General features: G+C 47.8%; 1 protein-coding gene across 1 annotated transcript in view; it reads left to right on the forward strand.

Annotated features, from left to right (window-relative positions):
* The window catches only part of usp13 (ubiquitin specific peptidase 13), a 138,795-nt gene extending 126,310 nt beyond the window's left edge, over positions 1 to 12,485 (forward strand). Inside the window, exons 18-20 of the mRNA XM_038816610.1 lie at positions 1,684 to 1,837; positions 10,888 to 10,972; positions 11,967 to 12,485. Coding sequence (XP_038672538.1) covers positions 1,684 to 1,837; positions 10,888 to 10,972; positions 11,967 to 12,060 — 333 coding nt within the window. The 3' untranslated portion in view covers positions 12,061 to 12,485. The remainder of the gene's footprint in view (positions 1 to 1,683; positions 1,838 to 10,887; positions 10,973 to 11,966) is intronic.
* The last annotated feature ends 4,357 nt before the right edge of the window (positions 12,486 to 16,842 follow it).

Genomic DNA, 16,842 nt, shown 5'->3' on the forward strand with positions numbered 1-16,842 from the left:
CCGAACAGGCGCCGGAATGTAGCTAGGGGATTTTCCCAGTAACTTCATTGCAGTGTTAATGTAAGCCTACTTGTGACAATAATAAAGATTATTATTATAAAAGGAGGCTTGGTGAGTTGCTGCAGTGCATCTTGGAGATGGAACACACTGCTGACACTATGCTGATGATGTGGAGATGCCGGCGTTGGACTGGGGTGAGCACAGTAAGAAGTCTTACAACCCCAGGTTAAAGTCCAACAGGTTTGATTCAAACACGAGCTTTCGGAGCGCAGCTCCTTCCTCAGGTGAATGAGGAAGGAGCTGCGCTCCGAAAGCTCGTGTTTGAATCAAACCTGTTGGACTTTAACCTGGTGTTGTAAGACGTCTTACTATGCTGATGGTAGAGCGAGTAAATGTTTACGGTGGTGGTTGGGTGGGGTGCCGATCAAGTTGGCTGCTATGTCCTGAAAGGTATTACGCTTCAGTCTCGTTGGAGCAGCACTCATTGAGAGAAGTGGAGAGTATTCTATTACATCCCTAACTTGTGCATTGGAGACGTTGGACAAACTTTGGTGAGTTCCTGTCCACAGAATTCCCAGCCTCTGATCTGCTCTTGTAACCACAGCATGTAATTGGCTTTACATGTCTATTTGAGAAGAGTTGCTTAGGTTTGACTATTACGTGCCTTTTTCCGCAGTTAAATAACCAGATGTTTAGTCATGCAAATTGTTAGGATTCCTGTAAAGATTGATAACTTTTAAAAAGAGATGAATTTCCCAGTGACAGACATAAAGAACCGAAGGACAAGATTCCATGTTTTTGAGACTTTTACCGTAACAAATAAACTAAAATCAACCCAGATAAAAGATTATTTAAAAGGCAACCAGTACATCAAACTAACAAAAAGGTACTATTACAATAAGTAACTAATGCAATCGAAATACAGTAAGTCTTTGCTATTGTCAATTAATTTAACATTCTTTCACTTTGGAATTGAACCTGGGGCCCTGACGCAGTGAGGCAGCAGTGCTAACCAATGTGCCACCCTTCTGAACTCTGACTAATTCCTGGGCTCCATGTAGCAGTAGAGGTTTGATCATGCCATTTGTTCAATACAGGTGGCTATCCAAGCAAAGCACATTGGTGGATGCTGTGGCTGGGATTCCCCCAAGCCTCCGTAAGGCAGCTCGCCATTGGCTGCTGGAAGGATCTTTTGGTCCCACCGAAGTCAAAGGCTATTTGAATTGCTCGCTGCCGAATCAGCCATGGGGGTAGGGAGGGTCATCTTTGGTGGGACTGGAAGACCCTGCCGCCTGGAAGGGCTGGAAAATCCCATCCCCATCTTCATTATTGATACTCTGATACCTTTTCTTTTTTTTTATAAATTTAGATTACCCAATTATTTTTTCTATTAAGAGGCAATTTAGCATGGCCAATCCACCTACTCTGCACATTTTTGGGTTGTGGGGGCGAAACCCACGCAGACACAGGGAGAATGCGCAAACTCCACACGGACAGTGACCCAGAGCCGGGATCGAACCTGGGACCTCAGCGCCGTGAGGCAGTTGTGCTAACCACTAGGCCACCGTGCTGCCCCTCTGATACCTTTTCAACCTGATGATGTAACAGAGATGCTTTTCAGTAGAACTGTGTAGATTTTTTTATGAAAGAGTAAATTCCACCATTGCACGGCTATTTCTGCAGAATAACAACCTGGAGAGAGCATTGGACTGGATCTTCACACATGCAGACAATGAGGATGAGAACGAAACAGCATTGGATGTTGATACACAATCACACATTATTACAAATGCAGAAGCAGAACCAGCAGGGCCCAGAATCAAGGATGGTCCTGGAAGTAAGTGTGCTATTTTTAAAGTACATGCGAGAGCAGATCACAAAGGTACAAAACAAACGGGAGCTTTATTGGAAAGGTATTTTCTCACAGGTTGCTAGAATAGACTGACTGGTAGGCCATCCAAGCTGCTGGTGACGCCATCAGTACCTCACATGATCAAACTCTTAAAGTGACCTTGTTCCAACTCGGACTTTCAAGCACAAATCTGGTGTTCTTGATTAATAAGAGGGGTCAGGGGTTATGGGGAATAGGGAGGAGAATGGGGATGAGGAACATATCAGCCATGATCGAATAGCGGAGCTGACTCGATGGGCTGAATAGCCTAATTCTGCTCCTATTATGGCCTTATGGTCGTATGGAACAAACATGAATACACAACACTTTCCTCCCCCTTTACATCAGAGATTCTTGTGATGAAATGCAATATAACGTTAACAATCAAAATTTCCAAAATGAACAATTAACACAATAGTCAATAACTTTGACGTTTTGGAGGACATCGATTTCTGTGTGGTTGTCGACAAACCTTGGGCGTCTGCTTTTTCGTGTTGACTGTAATCTCTGGTGTATTTGATTGAGTTTGGATATCGTCCATTGTTGCCTGAACCAAAGTGGATATAGGGGCTGGATTCTCCGCAGCCCCGTACCAAAATCACGTTCGGCGCGGTGGGCGGAGAATCCACTTTCACGCCGAAATAAGGCCTGGCGCTGGTCCGGCGATACTCCAGGACCCAAGAATTGGTGTGACCGCGGAGTATACCGCGCAGCTGGGGGCCCATTGTCAGAGGCCTGCCCAGCGATCCTCCGCTCCCGACCGGCCGGGTTCCTGATGGCGTTGAACTAATCTGCTATTGCCGGTCAGGGATGTTCGCGTGGAGACTGCGGACTCAGTCCGCGGCCGCCCTGGTGGGGGGGGGGGGGGGGGGGGGTGCGGTGGGGGGATCGGACACCGGGGGAGGCCTTATAGGTGACCGAGGGTTAGATCCCGCAAGGTTAGATGATCGGGCGCGCGGCCAATGGGGGGGCGTCTAATTTTTCTGCCTGCTTCCGCGGTCCGAGACCGCCATGGAGTTCGGCGCGGCCGCTAGAGGCCGCCGCTGTGCGCATGCGCGGACTCCAAACCGCATGTGCGGGGGCCCGTATCCTCAGCTAAAGCTGCGAGAATTAATCGGGGTCACTGCTAGCCCCCTGCAGGGCATTGAATTAGCTGATCTTTTTTCCAGCAATCTCTGGAGTAAAACTTCAGCGTTTTTACACCAGCGTGGGGACATAGTCCCATTTTGGGAGAATCCAGCCCAGGGTTTGGAGGTTGACTCGGTGTTGAAATGTCCTCACTGTCTTCCACAGTTGTTTCCGCTATTTTAAGGTTCTCCGGTCTGTACAGGTCTTCACTTGGCAGTTTGTCTGGACTCTCGGCTGACTCTGTCTCTAGCAAACTTGTTCTAGCTGAAGGTAATCACTGTGTCTTCTCCACACTACATTGCCCCGAGTTTGAACAGTCTAGGAGACGGGTCCTGTCTGTGCCAAGAAGATGGCACATCACTGGTGGTATAGTTCATTGCCAATACTTCCTGACCTTTCTGAAAAACACGGCGTTTAGCCCTGTTCTCACATTGTAAAACCTGACTTTGCTGTTTCCTCTCAAAAATTTCTCTTTCCTTAGAAGGCTTGAGCAGGTCAAACGCTACGTGTTGCTGACTTTTTATCATGAGTAAAGTCTGAGAACTTTACGTTGTCAAATCTGTTGTGTTCCTGTATGTCATTAGGAATTGGCTTAATCGTTTTGACAATGATCTGGATCCCACCTAGATGTGGTGCAAAGCTAATTGAGACCAGTTATGTCCAATCTCCATCGCCATCTGGGGCTGGTTTAGCTCACTGGGCTAAATCGCTGGCTTTTAAAGCAGACCAAGCAGGCCAGCAGCACGGTTCGATTCCTGTACCAGCCTCCCCGGACAGGCACCGGAATGTGGCGACTAGGGGCTTTTCACAGTAACTTCATTGAAGCCTACTCGTGACAATAAGCGATTTTCATTTTCATTTCATCATTTCATTTTCATTAGCAAGATAGAAGCCTGATCTTGGCATCCCGTGATCTCACCGGCTCCCCAGTGAGATGTCACGTGGGTGCCAATTAGTGCTGGTCCAAATGTGGACCAGGCATCACAGCACCTGGGAGGGTCTCTCAGGCCATTGAAGACCCCTGCGTGGTCAGGGCAGGATGGCACCCTGACTCTCTCTCTGGCTCTAGGGCACCTTGGCATTACCACTCTGGCACTGCCAGGCTGGAAGGGGCACTGCATAGGCACAATGTGCCACAAAGTTTTTTGCACTAGCTTGTTTTTTTCCCCTTTGAACAAGGTAAGCCTGAACTTACCCTGTTACTTTCCAATTTTGCAAGGCGTGTTGCAAAACTGCCCAAGCTCTTAATTAAGGGCTGGCTGAGCTCAGTGGACTAGACAGCTGGTTTGTGATGCAGAACAAGGCCAGCAGTGCGGGTTCAATTCCCCTACCAAATTCCCCTACCAAACTAACCCTAACCCGACCAGGCACCGGAATGTGGCGACCAGGGGCTTTTCACAGTAACTTCATACTTGTGACAATAAAAGATTATTATTATTAATTGTTGCAGGGTATTTGTTACTTTGTTTGCTACTCTCAGTAAGGGAAGCACTGATCCAAAATTTTCCAGGCAGAGCACTTGGCAAGTTTCTTTTGATGTTGTTTTCATCGAGGTCTTTGTTTAAATTTTGGTTCCTTCAATGGTTGCTGCTATTATTTGGCACCCCTCTGTTGTGGCTTTGGTAGTAATTTTTAAAATCTTAATCCTTTTTTGGATGGCTGCAGCGTGGATTGACTATATTTCTTACTCCACGGGATTTCTGCAGTTCTTTTTCGGATGTTTGAGGTGCGGATCAACCACCTCATTGCCAGTTTCTTAGTGGTATTTTTAAAGTACAGGCTTGCAGACCAAAAAGGTACAAAATAAACAAGAGCTTTATTGGACAGGTATATTCTCACAGGCTGCTAGAATAGACTGACTGTTAGCCCGCCCAATCTGCAGTGACATAATTGATACGTCACGTAATCAAAATCTTAAAATGACCTTGTTCCAACTAGGAACAAACCTGAATACACAACAATAAATCCACCTGGATTGCGTTAACACATGCTGCCGGTTAACAAATCTAGGTTTACAAAATTAAACAAAAGTAATTTATAAAATGAATTATGCCACAGATTAGGCATGAGTAATTGTGTAAAATCTAATGAAAAAACATAATGCTGATTTCTTGCATTAATTATCTGTCTGATTGTTGAAACTTACTCTCACGGTAGCATGTGTCTAATATGAAAGGTTACATTTCTGTTGTGTGGTGAGTTTCCCACCGAACACAAAGAATCTTTTGTTCTTTGATTTCCATTTGTAATGCAAAACATTTGATTGCATTGAAAAGTGATGATCAACTAATCACAGTGTAATTTTTCCTGCAGTTTATAGAATTCTTAAATGAGGAGTAGAACGTGATAAAAATAACACCTAGTCAGTTTCATTGAAACTGGGACGTTCAAATTATCATGCGAAGACTTAATGCCTTTATTTGAAATTTATTTTTCTTCTATTTTTGCAGAGGAACTAACTGATTTAAAATGAGCAACCTTCTTCATTCTGAATTTTATACACACCTCCTAATCCTATTGGTCCTGGGATTATCTGACATGTATACTGTTGGCAAGGCCAGCATTTATCGCGCAGCCCCAGTTTCCCTTGAGTAGGTGGTGGTGGGCTGCTTTCTAGAATTTCCTGTGGTGTAGGAGCTCCTGTAGAGCTGTTGGGACAAAACCTGACGTAGACCTTCTTGCTTTAAATGCTATTATCCATTCTATATCAACTTTGAGCTGGACAAAGACCACCCTGATGCCCGGGCCGCAGGATTAATTCATTGCCAGCATTGGGATGTCCCAGGTCCAGATGGTAATTGATAGCACACAGTTGGCTTGCACCCACCAGGGCATCAGGGAAGTGCCCTTCATTAACAGGAACAGGAAGGGGTTCCACTCTCTGAATGTTCAACCACTACCTCCGGATCATGCATGTGCGAGCACACTTCCCAGGGAGTGTGCATGACAGCTACATCCTGGCATATCCTGAGATGCCTGGCGTCTTTGAGGACCACCCCAGGATGATAGGTTGGCTCTTGGGGGAAATAAGGGGTACCAGCTGAGATAATGGCTGATGTTGGTAGTGCGTAGGCCAGAGACTGAGGGAGCGACCCAATATAACGAGGCCCATGTTGCCACCCGTGCTGTCATTGAACAGTATATCTGATTGCTCCAAATACGGTTCCTATGGGAGTGGCAAGGTGACGCAGTGGTTTACATTGCTGTCTCACAGTGCTAGGGGCCTGGGTTCAATTCTAGCCTTGCTCATTGCCTGTGTCGAATTTGCACATTCACCCCGTGTCTACATGGGTTTACTCCGGGTGCTCCGTTTCTTCCCACAGTCCAAAAGTATGCAGGTTAGGGGGGTTTGCCATGCTAAATTGCCCCTTGGTGTCCAGGGATGTGCAGGTTCAATTATGGCATTACTGGGATAGGTTGGGATGGAAGGGGGAGTATAAATGGGTAGCTCATTTGAAGGGTCGGTACTGACACAATGAGTTGAATGCCCTCCTTCTGCACTATAGGGACTCTATGCAGGACTGCCCTGGTGGTGCACTGCAGTACACCCCCCAGAGGGTCTCCTGCTTTGTGGTGGTCTGCTGTAATTTCCACAACCTGCATCACAACCTGGCACAGCAGCGAGGCGACATGCTGGAGGAGCTCAGGAAGGACATGTGGCCTTGTCTGAGGAGGAGGAGGAAATGGACCAGGAGAGGATGGTGGATGGGCCCGGTTAGCATCTGCAGGAGGAGGATTGAAGACAAGGGTCCGGCATGCCTGGAGTAACAGGGAGATCCTCATCCTCACCCACCTCTCATAGGACAAGGCATTGTCCATCAGTTCAACCCCCCCCCTCCCATTCCCCTCATTTCCCCCTTCCTCCCATCCCCCCCCCCCCCCCCTCCCCCCCTCGACTACTGTGCTCCTCAATTTATGCCAAATTTTGACTCCTGTCTTTCTGCTGATAGCGAGCTCACACGCATCCTCTGAACAGGGTCTGCACCAGAGGCTTCAATCTTGGACTACTGTGTGTGGGGGTGGGGGAGCGGAGGGCAACAGGGGGCGAGGGTGGAAGCTGGCCTGTTGTGCATATCAACGTGACAGAGGCTTCACATCTATCAGGTATAACATGTTTTAATAGTGAACATTTGACATTTCCAGTCCCCCTAGTTACAGTTTGTGACCCCTCCCACCACTCGATGATCAACAATCTTCTTGACATTACGTGGTCGACTGCTACATCCAGGTTTGTCCCCAGGATGCACATTGCTGATAGAGACAACTTGCCGCTTTCCGGGCCCTGCGGGCTTTGATGCTCTTGGCGGACGTCCTCTGGAGGACCTGGAGCCGGAGGACCCCGGTCGACTTACCGGTGTCACTGGCATCACAGTGCCACCCTGTTCTGCCCGGTGCCCTTGAGATGCACTGTGTCAGAAGGGGGAGATTTGGAAGAACCGGTGATCATCGTCATCTCCTTGGTGGCAGGCCCAGCATTTCCTCCTCCCTGACGGTGCCCATGGGGCCCTGCTGGACTCCATGCGAGGGAGGGCAGCTGGAGTTCCAGACGCCTTTGTGTCATCTAGCTGTGCCTCACCTGGCGCCTCTTGATTGTCGTCACCATGGCGTCGACGCTCTCAGCGGTGCTCCTCAGTGACTGGGACATACTCTACAGTGCCTCCACCTGCAACCAAAGAGAAAATGCTGGACAACCTCAGCAGGTCTGGCAGCATCTGTAGGGAGAGAAAAGACCGGACGTTTCAAGTCCAGATGACCCTTTGTCAAAGTAGATACTGCCAGACCTGCTGAGATTTTCCAAAATTTTTTCTTTGGTTTCAGATTCCAGCATCCGCAGTAATTTGTTTTCATCCAATGTCCACCTACATCTGGGTCATGTCACTCATCGACTGGGACATGATGTCGAGACCCTCAGCCATGGTTGTCACAGACTGATCCATGCCTTGGACACCATCATTCAAGAAGCTGACCTCGTGCTGCAGGCTTTCGTCTGCGGTTGCCACCCTAGCAGTGTTGGCCTCGTTGCCACGCATTGCTGGCATCATCGCCTGCGCCCCAGCCTTTTGGACTCCTCCAATTGGCTCTGCACCTGCTGGAATGTCGCTGACATCCCAGCCCGAACTTCACTGCCGTGTCCTAGCATCTGCATCAGCGCTGGGAGAACCTTGTCCAGAGACTCTGCATCTGACTGGGACTCAGCTGAGTGCTGGGATCCAGCAAACCTCTGACTGCTGACTCCTTTGATTGTTCCTGCCACCACCTAATGTGCATCAGCAGCTGTATGGGTCTCATCAGATTGTGCCCTAAAGCCTGTGCTCTAATGTCGCCCACCAAGGTGTGTATCTCTGTGCTGTGGGAGGTGGGGGTGCTAGCTGTGATGCCTTGATGGTGGTCTCCTCGCACCTCTCCTCCGAGGTAGTCTCTTGGGTGGCCGGCCGGGGAGGGGGTGGGATGGCCGGGCCCCATCAGATGGAGATCCTGTGAGCAAATAAACATATGGTCAGTGAGTAGGAGGATAATTTTGTCTGACATGAACCAATCATTTGAGATAGGTCACCTGGGTGAAGGGGCAGTGGACCCCCATCTCTGTGATGCAGGCCAACCTCGCTGCCGGTGACTGCTCTCTCCTCGGTCAAACCAGCGATCTCCAGGGCTCATCCCTCATAGGGGATGAGGACTCTGATCTCTGGTATCTTCTTCTGTTTGTGAGTCGCATGCTTGATGGGTCCTGGAGGGTCTGTAGCAGGTGGCATGCGTGTGAACCGCAATTGGACATGAAGGGTTGTGCTGGCGGGTGCCAGGAGCTGCTGAGGAACAAGCACGAGGCTGGATGTGGTGAAGCTGTCAGACAGTGATTTGTTGGGAGGGGGAGGGCTGCAGTTGGAAATTTGTGTGGTGGCATGGGCAACTGATGCCAGAAGAGAGATGGTAACTGACCCTTGCAGCTCGGTGGAGGTTGTCGGTTTTCTTCCAACATTGTACGGTTGTCCGCCTGGTCATGCTGCTTACACTGACAGCCGCTGCCATTCCGTCCCAGACAGTATTGGTGGCCATGCAGCTGGTCCTCTGACCCCAGGATGTCCTGTCTTGCCTGCACTGTGTCCAGAAGCCTGGGTGGGTAGACATTGCCAAAGCGAGGAGCAGGTCTGTGCGCTGCCATGCTTGTCTGTTGACTGGGATTGAGAGGCGAGAGAGCGCTGAGACGCGGGTTTGGTGAATCGGACAGCGAGACAGTAATGGCGAGAAGCTCGTGGGGGCTCATTTCTGGCACAAAGTGTTTTTAAATATGGGCTGCGATCTCGCCAAGCGGCCATCAAGAAACGCTCCACCAATCACCCAAAATGACACTTAGAAATGTTTCCGTTAAATCGCACCCTAAATTTCGTCAGTCCTTCCTCACAGCTCTGACCTTTGACATTGTAAATTCATGCACTAACCCCAGCACTTGGATGTCTCTGTTACGTATTTTTAAAATATGTTCTTATGATGCAAGCAATTCTGACCATTGCCAAACTATGTCAGAAGCATAAATCATATTGCTGCTGAATTACTCAGGAATTGTTCAGTAATTTCATAATGTAAAGGGTGGAATTCTCCCATCTAGCATTACGCCCCGTGGTTGGGATGGGGACAGGGAGTGTTTCCCGCTGTAGAATATGATGGGAAACCACGCCATCTCTTCTTGCCCCAAAATCATGAATTATGCACCATAGTTTAGCGCCATATTCCACGGACCGAGCTTGATTGCGCACGTTCTGGGTGCCATATTGAAAAGGCATCCAACATCACTGATCTGCCATTGAAGAAAGAAACTGGATCTCCAGGAACATGTTGAGGCTGGAGGATGGACCTTCTTACTAACACGGAAGCTGGATGATCCACCTCTTAGAGGCTCCCCCAACCACAGCTGTGGAGTTCCAGGGTCCAGGGTCACCGGCGGCCTCCATCCCGAGATTGGGAGGCAGTACCAGGCATTCTTCAGATCAGTGCCGACTCTTGCATGGTGCTGCAGAAGTGTTCTGGACTGGTGTGTTTTCCTGCTGTCATTGTAGAATTAGGTGTGGGAGAGGAGATTCCTGTCGGGCCTTAACCTGCATTCCATTAGCGGGATGCAAATCAGTTTCAGATTGGCCATCAGCGGGTTTCCTGATTTGCTTTGATCGGCAGCAGTGGAAAATCCTATGGGAAATTCATGCTGGCCAATTTTTAGGTTTTGTGACGAATTCTCCATTTAATCTGTCTGCAGGGGCATGGGAGAATTCAGCAACTGGTGCACAACTGACTAAAGAGAAAATGCTGGAAAATCTCAGCCGGTCTGGCAGCATCTGTAGGGAGAGAAAAGAGCTAACGTTTCGAGTCCGATGACTCTTTGTCACAACTGACTAAATTGCTTTATTTTCTAGAATGAGTTTTCGATCTCAGTAACGTGTAATTTAGTTATTTTATGCAACCCAGAATCACAGAATTTTTATAGTGCAGAAGGAGGCCATCTACCTCATCGTGTCGGTACCAGCTCTCCGACTGAGCAATTCACTTAGTGCCATTAACCCGCCTTCTCCCCATCACTCTGCAGATAAGAAGGTAATAAAGATAACGGTCGGAACGCTTTCATTTCCCGCCAGTGTGAGTTGGCTTCAATAGGAAATTCTATTGACAAGTGCAGGGAAGAGGAATCACTGCCAGAGAACGGCGTGCCACCGGGAAACCCACGGCTTAGGGAATGGAGAATCCAGCCAACATCTTTTTTAAGTCCTACAGATTCTAAGTCAGACTAGGAAAATAATTCTGATAGGTATTTTCTGTATTTTATGCTGCTACTGTACTTTAGATAAAAGGTAGCTTAATTATCCATGGTTTGTTTTAATCTGCAGGATACGAGCTGTTTGCTTTTATTAGCCATATGGGACCATCCACAATGTCTGGTCATTATGTCTGCCATATCAAAAAGGAGGGAAGGTAAGCACTAGTTTCTTTGGAAAGGATATTCAAACTGCTAAACTTATGTGAGCTATTATAACTTTATATTAGCATCAATCCAATTTTGAACAGAGAATTAGCGTAGATCCAATTTGTTCCTGTTGATGGATCTGTAATAGGAATACTCGGGATAGTGGGCAATGTGTTTTGCTTAAAAGCAAATTACTGCGGATGCTGGAATCTGAAACGAAAGGGAAAATGCTGGAAAATCTCAGTAAGTCTGGCAGCATTGGTAGGGAGAGAAAAGAGCTAATGTTTCGAGTCCGATGACTCTTTGTCAAAGCTCATGTGTTTTGCTTATTAGTTAGTTGGTTGTTTAAGAAAAAACAATTGAACGGTGTAACAAAATAATATGGTATGTACATTCTATGAGTCCACCAAAATATTTGAGTTCATTGCTGTGAATCAAGAATATATTTTTTCCTGCTCTTATTACCGCTAGACTTTATATTCCAATGCACACTTGGCTGGTATCCCAAATTCATCCAAAACTCCGCTGCCCGTGTCTTAATTCTCACCAATTCCTGTTCATCCCTGTGCTCGCTGACCTACATTTGTTCCCAGTCAAGCAACATCTTGATTCCGCCCCCAACCCTTCAAACCCCTGCAACCCCCCTATCACTGTTATCTCCTCCAGCCTCACAACCCTCTGAGATATCTGCACTTCCCGAATTCTGACTTCCAAACCTGATTTTATTGCTGAACCATTTTTGGCTGTGCCTGCAGTCACCCCCAAGCTCTGGCATATCCTTCCCACATCACTCCAACTCTCTACCTCACTTTCCACCTTAAAGACACTCCATAAACCTACTTCTTGGTAATCTGACCTAATACCCCTATATGGCTCACTCTCATACTTTTTTCTATACCGCTCCTGTGAAGCACTTTGGGATATTTTATTACATTAAAGGCACTTTATAAATATAATTTTTTTTTTGCATTAGTTAATTGCATCTCCGTTTCTTCTATTCAGGTGGGTGATCTACAATGATCATAAAGTCTGTGCCTCAGCGAAACCCCCTAAAGACCTGGGATACATTTACTTTTATCAGCGGATGTGCTACTAAGCTTGAGACCTCTGTATGGAAAACCATAACCTTCTTTCCAAAGATCCAAAAAATTATAAACCGTCAAAGGTTTGGGGCAAACTGTGGATTCTGTCATTATTGTGCAACTACTTTATTTATAGAAAACACAATTTTAATGCAATAATATGTTTGATATAAGAGGGGAAAATTTTATTGTTTAATATATTGACATTTTTTTTGTTTCTATTTTAAAACTGCATCTGGAGAAGCTGACGAAACATATCAGAGGTGTGTGCAATCAGTTTACTTTTACCTGACTTCAGCAAGTCTTTTTTAAAATGTATCTGAACATCTTCATTATTTCTTCCATTGCCCTCTTTCCCTCTTATTCTAGTTCATTTGTCTGAATAATTGTTCTATTTGTTTGTTTTTTTGAATGGGCACTCCATAAAAACATGACTATCTCATGGAATGCATTAATCCTCCCTGACAAACACTAGTCTTAGGGTTTCCACTCTAGATTGCAGTTGCTATAGGGGGGAGCTATTGTATTTAGCATCAATCGGATATTTAAATATATAGTTGTGTGTCACAGTTACTGATTAGTTTAAAAGTTCAAACAAATCCATTGATTTGTATTGAAACCTACATTTTCAAAGTCGCATACATGATGTATTAGCCCACAAAATCTAGAACCATAAAATATTTACTTGGTTTTAATACAGGCATATATATGACCTTCTATATGACCATTCTTACCCAAACCAAATAAAAAGTCCATACAGAAACCACATTTCTAGAATCCCATTCTGCCATCCATTAAGCTAGATGTTATTTCTTGTTGCACATCGAAGCAGGCTGTTATTCAATTTAAGGATAGCGCTTAGTGTTAGCAAACAATGGGTGGACACTTCCTGGACTGCCGGGCGACTTTGAAAACAAGATCGGGAAGAAGATCTGACAGTAAGGTGTCTTGTCAACATATTCCCGCCTCTGGACGATTCTGGCAGAGGTGGAGTCGAGGCAACAATGGCCCAGCTGCTAGTCACTTTGCATAATTAATTGTTCAATTGTGGGAAGGTTTGGGGACGCTGTTGGGATCTCCCTGCTGAGGCCAAAGCCTGGCAGGTGCCTGGAAAAAGTTTACTAGTGAGCCCGCAAGGCCTCTTTCAGGCCCGCTCAATCCTGCCACCGAAGCTGAATGGATCAATGAGTCCTTGCTGTGGTCGCAGACAATCGTGTAGAGGGATTTAAAACTATAAACATCTTCAAAGGATACCACAAGATGGAGGTCCACTGGCAGTCATCCTCGTTCATTGGAAGCACCCATGTCTTCCTTCCGCCACGGCCATCCATCCAGAGCTGTAATCCCTCTGATTAGGCCTGCAGCATCACAAATCCTTAATTTTTCTGCAGCACAGCCGAATAGGAGGCCATCTACGAGAAAATGGTGCTAGCGGATGAATGCTGACATGTATGGACCTGGAATTGGTCCTGCCCTGCAAGTATTCTTTTATTAAAATTCATTTTATTCAAATCCAGGCATACATAACGATATGCAAACAATAATTCACTAACAAAATACAATCTCCTTAATTTGACACTTTTCCCCTTTTTCTCCCCGAAACCACCCCCCCTACTCACTGGTAACAATCAGATCCGGAAACAGAGACAAGAACAGCCTCCATTTGTCCATATCCCCCATCCGAGCCCTGAAGGACAAACTGAATCGTCTCTAGTTTAAGGAATTCGGTGACATCTTCAGCGGTTCCTCCAACCTCCATTCCAATAAAATTCACCTCTGGGCGATCAACGTGGTGAAGGCCGCTACATCTCCTTTCCCTCCATCAGCCCCGGAACTTCCTCACCCCAAAAAGCGATGAACTCTTTCAAGTGGACCCTGTAACATCTTCAGCCTTAAAATATTTGCTAGTGTCTCAAATACTGAGCCCCAGAACCCCACTAACTGCAGACATGAGCAGATCATGTGAACGTGGTTAGCTGGTGCCCCTTTACACCTCTCCCACCTATCCTCTACCCCTGCAAAGAACCCACTCATTGACACCCACGTCATCGAGGCACCATGCACTAGCTTGAATTGCATTCTTAAAGGGGACAAGATTCTATCCAAAAACTACAATAACAATCAGAAAAATTATGTCAATACTTTAGAGATCCACCGCGGAATAAAGATGGGGAGACATTGAAACGTGTACAGGAACCTTGGGAGGACAATCATCTTCACCGTCTGCACCCTTCCAGCTAATGACAACGGGACCGCGTCCCATCGCCGAAAATCGTCCTTCGTTTGGTCTACTAGCTGGGCCAGATTTAATTTATGCAGCCGGTCCCATTCCCACGCCACTTGAATGCCTAGGTACCCAAAGCTTCCCCTGACTAATCTAAATGGCAGCTCCCCCAATCACCTCTCCTGTCCCCTCGCCTGGACCGCAAAGATCTCACTTTTGCCCATATTTAGCTTATACCCCGAAATCCGGGCAAAATTCCCTAGAATCCTCATGATTTCTTCCATCCCCTCTAATGTGTCCGATACATACAGAAGCAGGCCGTCTGCATAGAGCGAGACTCTGTGCTCTTCTCCCCCCCCCCCTCCCCCCCCCCCCCCCCCCAACCCCACCCCGGACCAGCCCCTTGAGGCTCTCCGAGCAATTGCCAATGGCTCTATAGCTAGCGGGAACAACAGTGGGGAGAGGGGGCATCCCTGTCTTGTTCCCCCAGGTGAAAAATAGTCCGATATTGTCCTATTCATCCGTACACTTGCCACAGGAGCCTGATACAGCAACCTGACCAAGTCGATAAAGCCCCGCCCAAATCCGAACCGTCGCAGTATCTCCCACAGATAATCCCATTCTACCCGATCAAAAGCCTTTTCTGCATCCATTGCGATCACTATCTCCACTTCGCTACCTTCTGGGGGCATCAGGATCACATTTAACAACCTTCTTACATTGGCCACCAATTGCCTATCCTTACCAAACCCCGTCTGGTCCTCCCTAATAACATCTGGAACACAATCCTCAATCCTGGAGGACAAAATGTTGGACAGCAGTTTGGCATCTACATTCAACAGGGATATCGGCCTGTAGAACACACACAGCTCCGGGTTCTTGTCCCGCTTCAGAATCAGCGTATTCGTGGCCTGTGACATTGTTGGGGGCAGCACCCCTCTTTCCCTTGCCTCATTGAACATCTTCATCAACTCCGGCCCCAATATCCCAGAGAACTTTTTATAAAACTCCATTGGGTACCCGTACGGCCCCGGGGCTTTACCCGCCTGCATGGCCTTCAGACCCTCCACTATCTCTTCCAACCCTGCCCTTCCAACAGCTCCCCGTCCACCTTTGGGAAATTCAGCCCCCACAAGAAGTGCCTCAGCCCCTCCGGCCCCGTAGCGGGTTCCGACCTATACAGCCTACTGTAGAAATCCCTAAACGCCTTATCCACCCCTGCTGAATCTCCAACCAGGTTCCCATCTCCGTTGTTTACCTTCCCTATCTCCCTGGCTGCCTCCATCTTTCTAAACTGCTGTGCAAGCATTCTGCTGGCCTTCTCTCCATACTCCTACATCGCCCCCCTCGCCTTTCTCAGCTGCTCCACCGCTGTCTCTGTGGTTAACAAGCCGAACTCCGCCTGCAGTCTCCCCCGTTCCCTTAAAAGCCCTGACTCTGGGGTCTCCGGATACCTCTTATCGATCTGTAGTATCTCCTTTACCAGTCGGTCCGTCTCTACCCTGTCCACCTTCTCCCTGTGGGCCCATATCGAGATCAGCTCCTCTCTGACCACCGCCTTAAGTGCTTCCCAGACCATCGTTGCTGAAATTTCCCCCGTGTCGTTGACCTGCAGGTAGTTCTGAATACATTTCCTCAGCCGCTCGCCAAAAGTAAGCCAGAAGTCCCACATCTAACTCCCAGTGCGGGCGCTGGTTACTGTCTTTACTCACCTGCAGGTCAACCCAGTGTGGAGCATGGTCTGAGATTGTGATTGCCCAGTACCCCGTGTCCACCAGTCCTGCCAGTAAGGCCCTGCTCAAAATGAAGAAATCGATCCGGGAGTACACTTTATGCCCGTGTGAGTACAAGGAGAACTCCTTCACCCTCGGCTGCCCAAATCTCCATGGATCCACCCCCCCCCCCATTTGCCTCGTGAATCCTTTTAGTTCCTTTGCCATTGCTGGCACCCTGCCCGTTTTTGAGCTTGACCGGTCCAAGCCAGGGTCAATAACTGTGTTGAAATCCCCTCGCATGACCAATCTATGTGAGTCCAGGTCCGGTATCTTCCCCAGCATCCTCTTTATAAACTCCATATCATCCCAATTTGGCACATGCACATTTACAAATACCACCTGCACCCCCTCCAGTTTCCCACTGACCATAATGTATCGACCGCCCACATCCAAAACTATTCCAGTCCCGAGTGAAAGACCTGACTGACCCAGCCTTTCCTCGATCTAATCTGGTCAGTTACTCTAAGGTGCGTATGCTGCAACATTACCACGTCCGCCTTCAGTCCCCTAAGATGCATGAACACATGTGCCCTCTTGACCGGCCCATTTAACCCTAGAACATTCCAGGTGATCAGCCGAGTTGGGGGGCTCATTGCCCCCCCCCTTCACCGATCAGCCATCCCCTTTTTTGGGCCCGCCTCCATCCCATGCTCCGCGCCTTCACCGGCCCGCCCCCCAGGCAGCCTCCGCCCCCAACCTCCTCTCTGTCCCTTGGCCGAAGTCCCTCCCTCGTCAGCAGAACATTTCCCCTCCTCCCCCCAGTAACAACACTGTAACCCAACCCCTTTCATAAACCA

The sequence above is a fragment of the Scyliorhinus canicula genome, chromosome 13 (genome assembly GCF_902713615.1).
Source record: "Scyliorhinus canicula chromosome 13, sScyCan1.1, whole genome shotgun sequence".
Lineage (NCBI taxonomy): Eukaryota > Metazoa > Chordata > Chondrichthyes > Carcharhiniformes > Scyliorhinidae > Scyliorhinus > Scyliorhinus canicula.